Raw genomic sequence first — 20,143 nt, 5'->3', positions numbered from 1 at the left:
TTGAAAGAGAAGGGATTTGGCCAGTTAATTCTTCAGGAAAGTTGATGAGGTAATTCTATAATCTGTTGTGAGTGTGGCTTAGAATCTGAGCAGAGGGGGTAGCTATTGAGGGCAGGATGCATACATGTATATTAGGGGTAGGTATGTATGGTAGTATTGAGAATACTAATATTTTTTTTTTTTTAATTTTGGCCACCCCTGTGGCATGTGAAAATACCTGGGCCAGGGATAGGACCCGTGCCACTGCAGCAACCTGAGCCATTGCAGTGACAACACCAGATCCTTAATCTGCTGGGCCACAGGGGAACTCCTGAGAATACCAGTATTTTTTAATATTTTCAGAAATTTTAAAGAAGGATGGCTGTGGAAATTTTAAAAAGGAAGGCTGTTCAAGAATATGCATTACTCACTTAGCAAATATTGACAGAGTGTTTACCATGTACAAAACAAAAATAAGATACTGAGTCTTTTCAGTATATGTGAAGGGAGGCTTTTTGACTGTGCCCAAAATGGGTAGTAATTTCCCTTCTATATCTGCTTCCCCATCTTCCTCAGTGTAGATGCTTTTGGTGCCCCACTCAGAATGTCTTCACCAGCTATTGTACCCATATCTCAGCTGCTGCAGTTGTTGATTGCTGGCTCATACTTGTACCCTTCTCTAGAGACTCATCTTAGCATGACAAGAGCTTCCTGGAGGGAGATTACTACAAAGTGCAGGCCCTGCCCTTTAGCATCAAGGCAAGATAAATTCTGTGGAGTAATGTATTCCACAGTTCGCTGCAGGATCAGGCTGAATTTAGATTTTTGTTTTTTGCCTTTTTTACATTAATTAAACTTTATTGAGGTATAGTTGATTTACAATGTTGTGATAATTTCTGCTGTACTACAAAGTGATTCAGTTAAACACACATATACATCCATTCTTTTTCAGATTCTTTCCCCATATAGATTATCACAGAATATTGGGTTAAGTTCTCTGTGCTATACAGTAGGTCCTGTTGGCCAATCATTCCATATACCTCAGTGTACATAAGCAAATCCCAAACCCCCAGTCCATCCCCCCTACACCTGTCTCCTTTGGTAACAGGTAACTTTTTCAAAGTCTATGAGTCTGTTTCTGTTCTGTAAATAAGTTTATTTGTATCTTTTTTAGGATTTCATTATAAGGGATATCATATGCTGTTTGTCTTTCACAGTCTGAATCCATTTACTATGATAATTTCTAGGTCCATCCATGTTGCTGCAAATGGCATTATTTCATTCTTTTTTACAGATGAGTAGTATTCCATTGTATATATGTACCACATATTCTTAATCCATTTATCTGTCAGTGAACATTTAGGCTGTTTCCATGTCTTGGCTATTTTGAACAGTGCTACAATGAACATAGGGGTGCATGTATCTTTTTGAATTATAGCTTTGTTTGGATATATGCCCAGAAGTGGAATTGCTGGATCATATGGTAGATCCGTATTTAGTTTTCTGAGGAAACTTCATACTGTTATTCATAGTGGTTGCACTAGCTTACATTCCCACTCTCTAACACCATATACAAAAATAAACTTAAAATGAATTAAAGACCTAAATATAAGACTGGATACTATAAAACTCTTAGAGGAAAACATAGGCAAAACACTCTCTGACATAAACTGCTGCAATAACTTCTCAGATCCACCTCCTAGAGTAACGAAAATAAACAAATATGATCTAATTAAACGTAAATGTTTTTGCGCACCAAAGGAAACCCTAAATAAAATGAAAAGACAACACACAGAATGGGGGAAAATATTTGCAAATGAAGCAACTGTCAAGGGATTAATCTCCAAAATAAACAGATACCTCTTGCTCAATAGCCACAAAAAAAATTAAAAATAGGCAGATGATCTAAAGAGACATTTACCCAAAGAAGACATTCAGATAGTCAAAAAAAAAAAAAAAATCCATGGAAATATGCTCAACATCGATAATTGTTAGAGAAATGCAAGTCAAAACTACAGGTACTACCTTACACTAGCCAGAATGACCATCATCAAACACAATAAATGCTGGAGAGGGTATGGAGAAAAGGGTACTCTCCAACGCTGTTGGTGGGAATGTAACTTGGTACAACCACTATGGAGGACAGTTGGAGGTTCCACAAAAACTAAAACAGTCTAGACTTTTGAAAACTCGACTTTTCCTGGTTTTTTCCTTGTAGATTTACTCCTGAGTACACCCATCAGTAGATCACTTGCACAAAAATCCCTGTCTTGGGCTTTTATTCTAGAGAAACAAATTTAAGTTCCTCAGTAATAGACCTCTATGTTTTTATCAGGCACATGGGTACTAGTAATAAAAACTACATATACCTGCCACCTCTACTGTTTGCATTAATTATGTGAATAAGTTCTATCCAAGGAGATGTAAGTAGAAGTGTTATAAATAACCTTTAGGTCTTGCTCCCAAAAGTGGAAAGGACCATGTTTTTGTGCCCTTTGTTCTGTATCACTGCTTATAATAAATTAGATATAATGGATAGAGCTTCATGTTGGAAAATAAGGAGGACCATACCCCAGGGGGAATATGGGGATAGAAAAGATATCTGGGCTCAAAAGAACTGACAATTAGACAGACACCATATAAGCTCTGAACTGCCTATATCTGGACTTTCCTTTGAACAGAAAACTTCTCTTTTTTAAGCTACTGTTACTTCGAAGATTCTTGTTGTATACAAATAGCCTGTCTCTATACTTGACAACAGATCGAAACATTTTTCTTTGCTCAAATCTTAATGGTCATACATGCATAAACAGAGATGCAAAGATGAATATGATGCTGAATCCCTTAAGGAACTAATGGTCTAAAGAAAAAGAAATATGAACAAAGTATGGACTTTAGTTAATTGAAGAAAAAAAGACTGACAAGTAGAATAGCACACAACCTAGAAAGGACCCCAGACCTCTTCTTTTATTTATTCAAATGCTGTATGATAGGGAACTCTATTTAAGAGTTTTCCGGAGTAATGGCTCAAAGTAAAGGCAGTTTTATTTTTAAAGACCCCGAGAATTTTTTGGTGAAAAAGTTTAGGTGTGTACTGGAAAAGCATTTAAGATGTGCCTCTTGCTATGTTTTCCCTTTTATTTGTTTCCCATAGCAACATCCAATCAGGCTCTCAAGATCCATCATCTCTCAAGATCCATCATCTCTGATGTATTTTTAACTTCCAAAAGTGATCTTTAATCTTTTTCCCTTGCTATTCACACCATTAATACTCTAACCATAGTCCCCATCACTTTACACCCTAATTATTCTAAAAGCTCCTTGCCTATTCTACATGCTTGAACTTCTGTAAACATTCATACACTTACTGCAGGATAATTCCAGAAACAGTGTTTTCAGCTTTCCATTCCTTGCTTTATACCTACCTGCCATTTAAGTCTTAGCATCTGTTTCACCATTCTTTACAGTCATCCCTCTCACCATCATCTACAAAACACAATTTTCCAACAAAACTGACCCAGTCACTCTATCACGAATAGACTGTGTTTTCTTTTTTTCTTTCTTTCTTTTTTCTTTTTCTTTTTTTTTTTGGTCTTTTTGTCTTTTTGGTGCCGCACCCACGGCATATAGAGGTTCCCAGGCTAGGGGTTGAATTGGAGCTGTAGATGCAGGTGTATGCCACAGCTATTGCAACATAGGATCCAAGCTGCATCTGTGACCTACATCACAGTTCCGGGCAACGCTGGATCCCTGACACACTGAGCAAGGCCAGGGATCAAACCTGTATCCTCATGCACATTTGTTAACAGCTGAGACATGACAGGAATCCTGTTTTTTGCTTTTTCTTTGTTAACAACAACAGCAGTTTCTACTGTTGGCTTAACTAATTGCAGTTTGCAAGGTATGTTCTGGATCAGAGGTCTGCAAACTTGAGCCTGCAGGCCAAATCCATCCACCACCTATTTTTGCAAATAACGTTTCACTGGAGCATAGTCAAACCCATTCCTTTAAGTATCATCTCCAGCTTTATCCTGCTACAACAACAGAATTGAGAACTCACAATGGCGACTGTATGATCTACAAATCCAAAAATGTTTACCACCTGGCATTTTACAGAAGAAGTTTGCAAACCCTTGTTCTAGATCATTATTTAATTTTCCTTATACCTGTCTTCATGTGATCTTTCTGATCTCCATTATACTTTTCCTATCCATGTGTTTATTTTACAAACTCCTATTCAAATCACAGGGCTTTCCTGAACGCTTCTAAAAACAGTCAGTCCTTTTATTGTCCTCTGAGATTATTCTTCCTATTTTTCACTTGTGAGCTGCACACAAAATTAGATTTAGGAAGAACCTTAAACAACTGTAGCTTCATATTCAACTTTTTCACTTACCCTAAACTTTGCTGATCAGTTCCTACTACTTTATTAGGCCTATTTACTTATCTTTGCTTACTATACCAACATTATCAATTAGCTTTTTCTGAGACTATTTTTTACAAATAAAAAATAACAATCACAGTGTAAAAGTATAAGCCCCAAAGGTCTTGCTGGATTGTCAACGGCATCTGTGCTTAGCACATATATTGTTTGCAATTTAAAAATCTCCTCATGGCAATTACCAAATATTCTGTATCATAGACTTTCAGTAATGTTTGTGAAATATGATAAATATAAATGTTATACTCATGACTAAAAAGGGCTCACATTATAATTTTACCTAAAACAAAAAAAAAATAAAAGGATATATAAGAACTCAGATTTAAACTTTATATATCTGATTATTTTACAAACGCATATTTTTTTTCAGTAGCCAACTTACTCCATATTAGTTTGATACTTTTTGGAGAAAATTTATAAGTATCTATCTTCCCTGAACCTGTCACAATTGATTTCAAAGGTTCTTCAAAGCTTTATCCCTTATAGGTCTTGGAAAGATAAGACAAAGCTTTTCTTAATCCAGTGATCTAAGAAACTATCCCATCATCGCTTGAGCAGAATTTATTTCATCTTCTTAGTATCTAAAAAAAATGGCTCTTATGTTGAAGACATGTATTTTCAGCACGATAAAAAAATCAGTAAATTGAACAGGCAACTCACACAGCTCTAGGCTTTTACTTCCAATAACTGGGTTTGTTGTTTTGGGAAAGAAAGCATTCAGAAAGACAACAATCTGGCTTATTATTGCCCTGTTCAAAAATAGTTCAATCCTCAGACATAGAAAGGAGGGTAAACTTTAGTACCTGTTCCAGGTAGATCTACCACTTCAGCTTGATCTCCAAGCATTATGAAATTATGCAATTCTTTTTTTAAGCCTATTATGGCAAGAAACACATGTTTCCCCAAAAACAGTATAGAAAGAGTAACTGATGTGCAGCTCTACAATTTCAATTTATCATCCAAAAAAGAAACTGCAACCAGACTTGAAACTTTATTTTAAAGACTTTCAATTGTATATGGATTTTTAAAAGGACTACCTTATATAGGCTTAATTGCATTCTTTATAACCTATAAATTACAGCTAGTATTCTCAGGGGTATAATGTGGTTTTAATTAAGAGAGGTAGTTTAACAATTAGGAGACCAAGACTGTGAAACTACTTTAGATCCTTGAAACACACATGCATATGATCATTAAGATTTCTGGGTAGGATATAAAACATTTATATGGACTTTGATTGCCCTGAACAAATGAAGACTCCTTGGGGCATAAATGTATAAGACTTTCTAAAATGATGCTGACATTATTTATCCTTTGATCCAAGAATGACTTGATTTTTAGGCGATAATCACATAAAGCAATAATAAATGATAAAATTATATTTCCCCATACAGATTGAAATTAATGACAAATTATTTCTAGTACACTTACAGCTGTTACTTGTGGGTCTTTCAGGCCTAACATATTATTACTGTTTACTTCCACCAGGTGACAGTGACAGTATATTACAGGGAGAGAATAAAACAGTGTCTTAGAATACCAAAAGTCATGATGAAGGATAAGCAGTTCATAAGTGGTGTTAGTTTTGGGTAAGAGATGTTATAGGAAATGGAATTATTTTATTTTTTCATGGAAAATGATAGGAATCAGAAAATGGTATAATTTTGGCTATGGCAATGTCTTCCACTAGGCATTATTAAAACACTAACTTCAATCACTATGTATTTTAATCAATAACTATTTTGTGGGTGCACTGACAATGACAAACACTATCCCACATTGATTCTGAGGGGAAATCACAGCAGTGATAATAAATTTGGGATACAATGCATACTCTATCATCCAGAGAAGGTTGTTTAAAAGGTCTTGGAGGAAAACCCAAAGAAACTTATCTATGAGGTTTTATGAGGCATACCCTAAGAACAGCTAAGCAATGGGTGTCTAAGAATCTGGTGCACTGTCTTCCAGAGCCCTCGCTTGAAATTATAGACATATCAGTCTTAAATATACTTGCTGGTGTGGCTTCTGCTCAGTGGAATAGATCACAATTTAATAATTAAAAGGCTCACAGCATTTTAGGAATCACACTAGTATGTTGATAAAGTTGAAATTAAAAAGAGGCCTCTGGGCTCTTAACTTTACACAGACAAGAAAAAGATGGACCTAAGAGCCACAGAGAACCATTCCCTGTAAGCAACATCGGGCCCTAATAAAAACAAAAACAAAAAACCAACACTGAAGTTTGCCCAGATGGATTTTTAGAATTCCTATGGGTCACTGGACTGCTCTGTATCTCCCACTCACTCATTTCAAATAGGATTATTTACTTAAGTTATCTTATTCCTGTCTTACCCAAACAGGTATGTAAGAGTTAGATAACAAGTCTTTTCTAGCTCCCAGAGCTTTGGATTAAGAGAAGCCCCCCACCCTGAGAAATTGTACTCTAGGCACTAAGCAGGAAGAACCACATTCACACCTAGATAATAAGATCCTGGACTTCAAGCCTGATCTTTAGGCCATAATAAAACCTGAGGGGGTCTTAGGAATGCTGTGAATGTACTTTGCATGTGTAAAGGCATGGATTACTAGGGGACAAAGGGCACATTAAGTTGTACTGTTATTTTGTGGGACCACCAAGAGACCATATCTTGGGGAATTCAAGTTCTTGTAAAGTCTCCTTCCATATTAGTTTTAGACTTAGCTATGGGATATCAGTAAGCCTGATGCAAGCAGATACTTGATAATCATCATACATTCTGAGTTGCCACTTAAAAAGTGGAGAGACATTTGGAAAGACATGTAGAGAAAGGGACGGGACGTTCTGAAAATTCATGTAGAGAAAGAAGCTCAGTCAACTCTGTATCCTAGTTGATTCTAGCCTCAAGTAACTACAGGCAAAATCAGCAGAAGAACCACCCAGCTAAGTCTAGTCCACATTGCTGAATCATGTGTAAATAGAATGTTTTTTGTTTTAAACCACTTAGTTTGGAGATGTTCCCCCTCACAACAGATAAGTGAAACAACTGTCCTTGGAACAGTTTGACAAAAGTAGAAAGAGAATAAACATATACTGGAACTTCTTCAAGAAATAGCTATATATTCCTCAGATAGGCAGTGGAAAAAAATGGAATTTCAGATGAGGCAAACAAAGAGTAAAAGATTAATGACAATTCATATTTTAACCTGCAAACAAAAGGCAGGATGGTGAGAACATAACACAAAGTGCCTATGGAGACAAATGCCCAAAGTGAATCTACAAAGAAAGATTGAATCTGGGTTGTAAAGGGGTGTGTACATCAAGCAAAGTCATTGGACTTCATACTGGGTAATAGGGCCCATTAAAAAAACTTTGATATCACTTATATGTGGATTAGCAATGAGATCCTGCTGTTTAGCACTGGGAACTATGTCTAGTCACTTATGATGGAGCATGATAATGTGAGAAAAAAGAATGTATACATGTATGTGTAACTGAGTCACCATGCTGTACAGTAGAAAATTGATAGAACACTGTAAACCAGCTATAATGGAAAAAAAAATAAAAATCATTATATTAAAAAATTAAAAAAATAAAATAGCGCACAAATGAATCTATCTGTAAAAGAGAAATAGCCTCATGGACACAGAGAACAGACTTGTGGTTGCCAAGGCGGAGGGGAAAGGAAGTGAGATGGATGGGCAATTTGGGGTTGGTAGATGCAAATTATTACATTTAGAATGGATAAGCAATGGGGTCCTACTGTACCACACAAGGAATTATATCCAATCTCTCGGGATAGAACATGATGGAAGGTAGTATATGAAAAAGAATGTATGTATGTATGTGTATATATATATATATATATATATATATATAAAACTGGGTCACTATGCTGTACAGCAGAAATTGACGCAACACTGTAAATCAACTATACTCTTAATTTAGAAAAACAAAATAAAATAAAAGTATATCAACATAAAAAGACTTTTAGGTAGAGAAATAAAATAATATCTTCATTGTGAACATATAATTCCACAACAGTGTGGAATAGTAACTAAAATCGGAAAAACCCAGAGGCAGAGAAACCACTTAAAAGGACACTGCACTCACCTAGAGAGTAGAAATTAGTATGAGTAACAAAGGTAAATTCAAGAGACATTTCCAAAGTAGACTGGACAGGTCTTAGTAGCAATTAAGGCAAGGTAAAGAACATTAGGGAAACAATGATAATTTTCTAGTTACTGTTACTAGAAGGAAAGTGATTCTATTCATCAAAAAAGGAAGGAAATATCTGTGAGCGTAACTTTGTTGAAGTAAGTATTGAAATTGACTCTGGTACATGTTAAAGTCAATGTGTCTTTTGGACAAATAGGAAGAGGATATTATTATGAAACTGAAAATATATTTCTAGTGATTGTGGAAATATTTGGAATTATTTGGGGGGTCATTAATAAATATTTATTAAGTGAAGTTACTGGAATAAATAAGAAGGATTAGGGAGCAGTGATTCACAAGCTGAGTGCATAACAGAATCAGAATCAACTGATATCTGGATTTAACAGATCTGAGGCAGTATAAAATCATCAATAGTTTTTAAAACCTCCCCAGTTAATTCAAACATGCAGCCAAAGCTGAGAGCAACTGATGTAGAAGGATAAAGCGAGAAAGTGGAAAACAATATTCTGGTAAACACTAACATTTAAGGAAAATTCAAAGAAAGGGCATTCCAAGGAAATTTACTAAGTTATCTACCATAAAGCCAAGAACAGAAGTGGTAAAGATCAGTGTTAAAATCAAGAGAGACACAGAGGATCTGGCAATGTGAAGTTCTTTGGCCTTTAGGAGTCAAACGGTCTTTCATCATCTCCACTCTACAAATAAACCTTTCCAATGAGTTTTTATTTTGGTTATTGTGTTTCTTAGTTGCATAATTTTCATATGTTTCTCTTTTATACTTTATATTTCTTTGCTGAGGTTTTCCATTTTTTCATCTATTTCCAGAGATTTTGTTGTTACTTGGCTTAAGTATTTTTACAATTGTTGCTTTAAAATCCTCATCATATTCCTCTTATTGTGGTATTTTTTCTCACTAATGTTTAATTTTATCAAGTCCTTTTTTTATACTGTATCCTGAACATTTTAGATTTTATGAGAATATGGATCCTACTTAATCATTTTTTTGTGCAAGTAATCTTCTAACTGAAATGTAACATGAGGGCCAAGTAGATGTGTTTGTTCAGCTTCCTCCTCAGCCATGCTGAAATCTTTTTGGTGAAAGTGTGCCATTGCCAAACATTATTTTGTTGTCTCCAGCTGAGGAGTAAGCTCACACCCTACTGGGCCCCCACTGACACCAGGGGATGGAAGGTGGGAAGTTGGAGGCCAACTAGCCCTACCCACACCACCTCATCCTGCCTTGCTGATGGTAGAAGCTTTGCTCCCCATTAAGCTTCACTGATACCAAGGAAGTAAGGTAAAGCCTAGCAGTGACTATGCCCCACAGCACCTTAAAGATTCTCACTATGGCCATGTGGGGGTGGAGGCTCAGGCTGCCACTAGACTCCACTGACACTTCTCTTGCAGAGGTATCTAATTCCTGCCTAGTTTCTCTGGGTGAAGGATGAAATATCTGGCCCCAACTCATGTGCGCTGACTCTACCACAGCATGGGGATCATATAATTGCTGTCTGCTTCTGCCAAGCAGGGGATGGAAGATTAGCTCCCTGCTAGGCCCTGCCAACATCATCTTGTGGGGCAATTGGAGCCCTGTGATCATGTCATTCTTTAAGTCCTCAGGTCCCTAGATGATCCCTTCTGCCTTTCACAACATTTGTTATGCTTGTTTGTTGTATCATATCCAGTCTTTTCAGTTGTAAGGGGAAGGACTGGGAGGAATATAGCTACTCCATCTTGGAAGAACCCCATTCTATTTTAAACTGTCACCACAGTATTTATAACAATTTATTGCACATTTATTTTCTCTTATGCAAATGGTATAAAAGTAAAAAGAAAGTTTTTTGAGAAGTCTTTGTAATCCTAGCAGTAGCATAATACCCAGTGATCAGTAAATGTTTCTTAAATGGAAGATTGAATAAATGGATTTAACTGAGTACCTTTTGATAGATACATAATATGTACTTTTACTGAAAAAGAAGTATTATTTAGTCTCTCAAGAGAAAATCAAGACTTGGACAAAGGAACTAGAGACTAGATAAAACACTATATATATGTGTATATATATATACACATATATATATATATACACACACACATATATATAATTTAACTAGATAAAACATTGTATATACAATTTGAAAAAGAATGGATAAATCAAGACTTGGACAAAGGAACTAGAGACTAGATAAAATATTATATATATATAATTTAACTAGATAAAACATATTGTATATACAATTTGAAAAAGAATGGGTAAATCAAGATTTGGACAAAGAAGCTAGAGACTAGATAAAACACTATATAATTTAACTAGAGAAAACACATTACATATACAATTTGAAAAAGAATGGATATATGTATTTTTTTCTTTTTTGTTTTTTCCTTTTTAGGACCACACCTAAGCATATGGAAGTTCCCAGGCTAGGGGTTGAACCGGAGCTACAGCTGCCAGCCTAAGCCACAGCAACAGCAACTTGGGATCTGAGCCACATCTGCAACCTACACCACAGCTCATGGCAACACCTGATCCTTAACCTACTGAGTGAGGCCAGGGATCGAATCCACATCCTCATGGATACAAGTCAGGTTCATTACTGCTGAGCCATGATAGGAACTCCAAGAATGGATATATTTATATGTACGACTATTCACTTTACTGTACACCTGAAACTGTAAGTCAACTATACTCAAATAAAATTTAAAAAGACATAAAAAATAGAAAGAAATTAACACAAAATAAATCACATTTCTAACAATAGCAATATACATTATAAAAAAAAATTCAAAGGGCACTATCATTTACAAAACACCAAAAAATGAAATACTTATATATAAAGTTCACAAAACGTATACAGGATTGAAAAATACAAATGCTGACAAAGAAATCAAAGAAATAAATCCTAAATAAATGGAGAGGCCAGCTGCATTCATAGATTGGAAATTTCAACATTGTAAATACAATTGTCCTCAAAGTGATTCATAGGTTTAATGAAATTCCTATCATTTCTATCAATATTTCAGTATAGTCTTTTTAGACACAGATAAGCTTAGGCTAAAATTTATATGGAGAGGACAGACACTATGACAGCTAAAAGAACCCTGAAAAAGAAGATAAAGTGGGAGGATTCACTCGATATTTAGACCTACTACAGAGCTATAGCTATACTAATCAAGACAGAGTGGTATTGGCCAAGTAAAGACTCACACAGATCAAAGGTATAGAATACTGAATCCACAAAAAGACCTACCCAAAGTACCTAAATGATTTTGAATAAATGTGCAGAAGCAATTCCATGTAGGAAGCACAAATTTTTCAACAAATGGTGCTGGAACAACTGGGCATCTATTCACAAAGATAAACTTTGACAGAAATAAACCTTACATCTTATACAAATATTATTTCAAAGTATATCAGAGACAAAGGTAAAATGTAAAGCAATCAAACTTTTGGCAAAAAAGTAATAATTAAAAAAGAGGAAAATTTTAGGATCTCCAGCTAGACAAAGATTTCTTATATTTTACAACTAAATCATGATCTATAAATAGAAAAAATAATGAGTTGAACATCATCAAAATTAAAATCTTTTCCTCTGTGGGGGGGAACAAAAAAAAACCTCTATTAAGAGGATGAAAAGATAAACTACAGACTGGCAAAAAATATTTGAAAATCATATATCAAAAAAAAAACTAGATACAGAGAATACATAAAAAATTCTCAAAATTCAACAGTAAGAACATAAATAATCTAATTATAAAATGGGCAAAAGACAGACATTTTGCTGAAAAGTACAGAGATGGCAAATCAGCAAATGAAAATCCATTATTAGTCATTAGGGCAATGCGACTTGAAACCATGAGATAATACGATACACCGATAGTCACAATGAAAAATAGTAAGAATACCAAATGCTGCATGCATGTAGAGAAATTGGATTATTGACATGTTGCTAGTAGGAATATAAAATGGCATAGCTACTATGGAAAATAGGCAGTTTCTTATAGGACTAAACATACAACTGCCCTACAACTCAAATTCACTCTAGGGTATTTATTTTAGATAAAGGAAAACTTAAGTTCACTAAAAATATACTTGAATATCCACAGGTTTATTTGCAATAGCCAAAAACTGGAAATAATTCAGATGTCCCTCTGTGAGTGAATAAATACTGTGGTAATGTCCCTACCATGGAATACTACTTAACAATAAATAAGAACAAACGACAGATACATTCAATAACTTGGATGAATTTCAAAGGAATTACGTTGAGTGAAAAATCCAATTCCAAAAGGTTATATACTATATGATTCCATTTATATAACATTCTTGTATTGAAACAATTAGATATAGAGAACAGATTGGTGGTGCCAGGGTTTTCGGATCAGGGTAGGGAAGTTCATGTGGATGTGGACAAGAAAAGGGATCCTTGAGGTGATGGCACTGTTCTGTATCTTGAATGTATCACTGTCAATATCCTGATTATGATTTTGTACAATAGTTTTGCAAAATGTTACCACTGAGAGAAACTGGCCCAGGGATTCATGGGATCTCTCTATATTATTTCTTACAAATTAATATGAATCTACAAAATACAATTTGAATAAAAAAATAGGGTGCCAAACAACTTAGAATGTTACCATTCTAAATGCTTACCATTTAGGGAGTACTAAAATGTTTACACATGCACTAGCTAGATCGGCATATGAAACTGCTCTAATAGGGCATAACCTGGAAGAGGGGGATCAAAAAATTGGGAGTCGAGAATATAAGAAAATTTTATTTTTTAGAAGTAAACATTTTTTAAATGGTAATAAAGGAAACAAAAATAAATTGCTACACAGCTGTCCTTCATTCACTTTTTTATGTAAAACTAAAATAAACATTTAAGAAGGAGGAAACTGTAAAAAGCCAAGTACTATGGAACAAAGAATTATGTGGCATTATTCTATCCAAACTACCTACTTATAGAAGGGAGTAGGAAAGCTCTTGTTCATTGTGCTGTGAGTAATATTAAATGTTTCCATTATTTACACTATTTAACTGTATGTATTGAGGTGTAAGTACAAATTAGCTAAACATGAAAAGCTTTATTAAACCTTTTCATTGATAAGTTAATAACCCAGAACACTTAGCAGAAAGACTAGAACCTTTGAGAAGAAGCTATTGTATTCAAACTTTCAAAATTAAGTAATTATTTAAATACTAAAAGTGACAGTTTTGTGTCCTTATAGCTAACAATGTGCCAAAATGTCAGTGACTCAACCAACAGCCCTGGACTCCCTTCATGTCAACACCAAACCATCTGATTTCAACCGCTGTTTAATGAGATTGAGTCTCATTTTCCAAATTGGAAAGGGAGCCAGATGAACATTGGCTTCAAATCAACTGGAACACTGGAATTCCACTGACAAAAGTATCTTTTCCTGCAGTTTATTACTTTCTCTAGAATACCACTTGACACATGCAAAACTTTAAATGTTTGTCTTTTAGTTTCACCTTCCATTAAAAGGTAGACACATGAACATATGGCAAATGTCATTATTTCTGAAATTGTTTGACCTTCACTCATTATTGCAACTACAAATTCAGGGACATTTTAGTGCAATTTCTCAGAGCATTGGATCACTAGGTATATTTAAACACATCAAAGAATTATAACTTCAGTGCTTTAGAAATTTATGTTATTAATGTGAACACAATTATTTTCTCATCAGCAATACATAATGAAATTAAGTGTTAGACTACGGACATTCAGTTCAATTTTAACCTCAGATAAATGAGTTCATACAATTGCTTATCTTGAATCATCTTTACATGCATGAATGATCATAAATAATGTTTTTTTAAAGAAATGCAGCAGATGTGAAATAAAATCAAACTAGTATTAGTCAAGTAAGAATAACCAGTCCCAAGAGTACTAACTATATTAGTATGGTGATTATTTATAATGTCCCTACAACCTCTATTAAGAGTTATGTTTGAACATGAAAAGATTGGATTCTATTTTTTAAGAGAAAAAATAGGAGTTGACAAAGGAATAACACATTTGTTCTTATATATATCATTCAACATTTTTCCCAAGCCGAACTTTACCTGTATTCATTGATATTTTTCAAAATTAACTCCAAGTTATATGTTGTCAGTATTCAAAAGAAAAGTTATGTTTAACTTTCATGAGGCTTTGACCTGTTTTAACATCCTAACACACTTGTGGCCATTAATCTGGATAAAGGTAATTCTTACAGGTTGATGGTGAGGGGAGACACAATTTCTTTATGATAAAGGAATAATAGCTGCTGGTGAGAATTTTAGAAGTGGAAGTCAAATTTTGACTTGAAAAAGACAATGGGTGATTTTGAAACTTTTCCAAATTGAGAATTAACTGCTTTAGATTTGGCTTTATTTCTCTTAATAACTCAAAAAAGAGAGACAAATAGATTTAAACACACTCTCTATATGCCTATACCCTGCTTTGCCAATGTTCTTATAGTCTAATGACATCCACAATCATTCGTGCAGGGTGTGATTCACAGTCCATGAAGGGCTAAATGCTTAAACTGAGATTTTTAACTGCTAATGTGTTACATGGATATTGTTTCAATGCATTATCATTAAGGAAAGTACATATGTCTCTTCAGAAAGAAAAGATATGTAGATGTGTGATGAGTTTCTTTATAGGTTAAGGGCACAGGCTTTGTTAATAACTTTTGTAATGGCCTCAAGCCCCCCCCCCCACAACTGTTATAGTGACTCAGCACTTTTAGTTGACAAAATGATCTGGAACATAGCCTTCGTATCCCCTAACATGGGCAAGGCTGCTTTCCTCTTCCTGAGCACATATATGTTACCTAAACCATCTTTACAGATGTTTGTGAATCAGCAGTATCTGTGCTCTATCTGTCTGTGAAGGGCAATAACAAAATGTTACCACCCATTTAGCGATAAACTATGCATCCTTTCTGCAAGTATTTGCTTACATTTTATTTGCAACATTTCACCTCCTCTATAAATTTTATTTCATAGTCTTTAGTAATTTCTGGCAACCTAAGTAGATACCCAGATGGTATCTCTTTTCTCCATAAGCCAGAAATGTCACAATATAAATTCCAACCCCCATCTTTTTATGATTTAGATTCTAAATTTTAGAAAATAGCAACACACACATACAAATATTGAGACAACACCTTTAGGTGAAAGAAAAAGTAGTAAAATTTAGGTATAAGAAAGAAACATGCTATATAATTGATTCAACAGAAAATAAAAAGGATACCTGATGACACAGGCGTAAAGACCACTGTCCTGCAGTAATGTTGGCCGGAACCAAATGGAGTCCTCTTCCTTGCTCATTCTACTTCCATCAAAGGCTATCGGCTCTTCAAAGTCTCCGGGGCCAGAGCTTTTGTACCACATCAAACTGAGTCCAGCACTTTGGGCTAGTGAGTAATTGGCTCTGATATAGCCATAAAAGAGTGCACATTTGATTCGAACAGGCTCTCCCACCAAAACTTGATATTTCTTGATATCAACAGACCAATCCGTGCATCCATCAGCTATAGTTTAAAGAGAGAAAAAGAAAAAAAAAATGGAGAGAAAAATGGAAGCAATTAGTTCATTCATTCATTTATTCATTCCACAGTATTTACTGAGCATCTATATCAGACACAATTCTTCTCTAGGCACAGATGATGCAGTGATGGATAAAACTCAGAAGGGCACTAAGAAGTAATATACCTATTAAGAAACAATATATTCATCATTTAGTTTTATTCTGCTGGTATTTATTCTTAGTGTAAATCAGTGTGATGGTTATTGGTTTACTGCCTTTCTACTCTAAATTCACCTGTTTGCCTGTTCTTTGAAAATGGATTCAGACCTTTGAAATAGTTTGCCTTTGCCAGCTGTCACCGAAGCTTTGTTAGTAAAGGGTGCTGGAGAGAGATTGCAAAGGAAAGGGTTTTGCTCGCTGGTTCCAGCAGGCTTGCTTGGAAGGCTCTTGTAGTGAGCATAATCTTCTCTAGAACCTGGCTCCTGCAGTGGGTGCTTCTCTTGAGACCCAGGTCCTTCAGCGCATAGTGGCTTAGTAGATTTTTAGCAGAGCCTCAGGTGAGACATCATCTTGAGAACAGCTTTCCCAGATATCTTAAATGGCAAGTCTTTCTTTCCAACTGCAGAGGGCAGACTTCTATCAAGTTCTATGGGTATGCCACCAGAGTAACTGCTGCCATTCAGTAAGCCATGCACTTTCCCAGTAAGGTTTGGATATCACTCTGGGAATGGGGAGAGGATGGGAGATTTTCCTTAGGTGCTTGATCTCAGCTAGGGGTAATGGTAGCCACTTCTCTATTTTTTTTTGTTCTTTTTAAGGCCGCACACGTAGCATATGGAAATTCCCAGGCTAGGGGTTGAATCGGAGCTACAGCTGCCAGTCTACACCTCAGCCACAGCAACAGCAACACAGGATCCAAGTCGTATCTGTGACGTACATCACAGCTTACAGCAATGATGGATCCTTAACCCACTGAGCGGGGCCAGGGATTGAACCTGCAATCTAGATACTAGTCAGGTTCATTTCCACTGAGCCACAGTGGGAACTCCCCATTTCTCTATTCTGTATGGTTATCTTTTGCTATGCACTGAATGTGTCCTCCTAAAGTTCCTGTGCTGAAACCTTAATCCTGAATGTAATCGTATTTGGAGGAGGGGCCTTTGGGAGATAATTAGGTTTATATGAGGTCATGAGGGCAGGACTTTTATGAAGAGAATAGTGCTCTTATATGAAAAGACACCAGAGCTTGCAATTTCTCTCTCTTATGGCGAACTTATAGAGAAGATGCCAAGTGAGCACATGGTGAAAAGGTGGCCATCTATAAGCAGAAGATAGGGTCTCACCAGAAACCAAATCAGCCAGCATCTTTATCTTGGACTTCTCAGCCTCTAGAACTGTGAATAATACATTTCTGTTGTGTAGGCAACCCAGTCTATGGTATTTTGTTATGACTAATACATTTATCTTTCTTACTAGCCAATCATTTGTTATTCCAACTACCTGCTATATTAAAAAATCTTTATATAAACTTTCCTTGTTCAAATTAGTATACTTTATTTTCTCTCTGATTGGATACTCACTGATAAAATGAAGAATAAGTGTTGGATAGCCAAATGAGGCAGAAAGAAATACAATGAAAGTGGGTCACACTCTAGTAATGGTTTTACAGGCAGAGATGGAGGTAGATAGTTACTTTCCTCTGATTTCTGGAAACATCAGGAAAAGTGTAAAGTAGAAACCATGGTGGGAAATGGGGCTGATGAGGTGTGGGCTGTTTGGGTTTTCTAGGTTTCCTGGAAGCACCATCTTCTAAGTTGCATCTTGGCACCATTATTATCACCCTCCCCCCTACACATGCACACACGACAGGCTATGACAGGACAGGTACATCACCGTTATTATTATTATCATGGAGAAGTTATGGATTTCTGTTTAGAGAAGGTAGGTACCCAATACCTAGCAAAATCATCAATTTGACACAGCTCAAAGTATACAAATGCTGAGCAAAAGAACAAAAACAAAGGAAAGAGGACCTCTAATGGCAGTAGTGTCTGAGTATTGCAAGCAGGGTTTGATTCATAGTGATTAAATAGAGAGCAACCTAAAGGATCTGAGAATAAGAAAAACAATGTAAAATTCAAGAGAAGGAAAACTTTCAAAATGATAAGATGTATATGAAAGCAAAGAAGACACAATCTATGGAATTATCTAAATTTCTTATATTGAAATAATATCTAACATCTGATGAGCACTTAACTGTGTTCTGAGCTTATAAATTGTCATATATCTTTCACAAAAACATCCACTTAGACTTTTAACTCATGTCCCTTCTACATTGAACTTTTCTCACCAACCAACTGCATGGTTTCCTCCCTCCCTCACTCTAAATGCCACCACATCTGAGTCCTTTTCTAACATTCCTGCCTGAAATACCACCTTCCTATTCTAGTCACTTGATCTAGATTCTTCTTTAATATTTTTCATAAGACTTAATGCTGTCTGATATTATATCACTTACCCAGTTTTTGTTTGCTTTCTGTTGCCCCAACAGAGTATAATGTCCTTGAGGTCAGGGACTTGGTCCTTCAAATTCACTTCTTTAACCTCAGTGCCTAGAACTCTGCCTGCTAGCCATCTCAACACACTTTTACTAAATGAATACATGAATGAATTCTTGAGTAAATTTTAATGCAAAAATTTACAAAGAAACTCAACATCAGCTAACATGTGGAAGTGCTGACATTCTCACCCAAACACATCTGACCCTAGAATTTACTCTCTCTACCATCACAGTACTGTTTCATAATAAAGGTAATTTAAATTTCACACTATTCTTTAGTTTGATTTATTTTAATTACTGATTTTTGGTCTAAGATTTCCCAATAAAGAGCCATATTGAGGTAGTGTCTAGAGTAAATGTGCTAGTAGCTTGGTGGACATCATCAATGTCCAAATCATAACTATCATTCCTGTCAATGACTGCTAGAGAGCTGGCACACCTCAGCAAATAGGATGGCACAACTGTACATAAACAGAGATGTCAAGGTTATTTAATTACATGCAGTATTTATCAATACAACTTTGTACATTTCTCCCATTACATGAAATGAATCTGAGGTGTGATTTTATTTCGAACAGTTATAATTCACACAAGAAGCATGAAATTACCTTGTTTTAATACTGTATGAATTACAATATAATTCTAGAATTAAGTTATTGTAACTGAGGCCATCTGTCACAGAGGATATGGCTGCCAGTGCAATAGGCTGAGACACCTTCAAGGTAGCAGTACAAACAGTGAGATGAAATTATTCAAACTCTCAAAAGATTTGTAAGGTGAAGCAAAATGCTTGAAGCTAACAGGAAAAACACTTAGCCTAGAAATTTCCAAAAGTTACTAAGAAATTAGTTCAAGAGAACAGAAGGAGAGTTGACTAGGGATAGAGAAATTAATACATACTTTCAGAATACACTTATTCAGAAAAATATTGAATGATAATAATAAATATCACTGAAAATTAGAGTTATTTAGTACTTAACTATCTGTCAGGAAAAAATTCAAACAGTTCTCATTCACATGCTAAAGAAAAGGCAGAGTTGGAATGAATAAATAACATGCTGGATAACAGAGTCACTTCATGTTCACTTTAATATGGAAGTAAAATGTAGGATCTGTGGCTTAGGAAGTTTTACTACCATTAAACTAAATATATGATGTTCAGAAGTAAACTATAAATTTATGAACATATTAATACTTTTGAGGGGAAGTTGGCAAATAATATAAAGAACAATTCAAGATATTTTCAAGTTATTTTGATAAATGCATCTAAATAAATGATTGACTTACATATTTTTCAATAATTTAAGTATTTTATTAAATGGAAAAAGTGAGAAATGATATTTATTTTCCCTTTAACATTTTGCCTCATTTTCATATACTCTGTATCACAATGTTTTTCTTAAACCTCTTGAAAATGAATTAAAATAGACACATTGCGACATTTCACTTTTAAAATACTTCAG

At 35.2% G+C, this 20,143-nt stretch overlaps 1 protein-coding gene across 3 annotated transcripts in view; it reads right to left on the bottom strand.

The window, feature by feature from the left end:
- Positions 1–20,143, bottom strand: part of IL1RAPL1 (interleukin 1 receptor accessory protein like 1) — a 1,403,038-nt gene that overhangs the window by 657,339 nt on the left and 725,556 nt on the right. For all 3 annotated transcript variants that reach the window (XM_003360251.5, XM_021080209.1, XM_021080210.1), the window contains exon 3: positions 15,845–16,124. In XM_003360251.5, the coding sequence (XP_003360299.3) occupies positions 15,845–16,124 (280 nt within the window). The remainder of the gene's footprint in view (positions 1–15,844; positions 16,125–20,143) is intronic.

The sequence above is a fragment of the Sus scrofa genome, chromosome X, assembly GCF_000003025.6.
Source record: "Sus scrofa isolate TJ Tabasco breed Duroc chromosome X, Sscrofa11.1, whole genome shotgun sequence".
NCBI classification, from domain to species: domain Eukaryota; kingdom Metazoa; phylum Chordata; class Mammalia; order Artiodactyla; family Suidae; genus Sus; species Sus scrofa.
The sequence above is the reverse complement of the archived record's forward strand: the minus strand, read 5'-3'. Positions and strand labels throughout refer to the sequence as shown.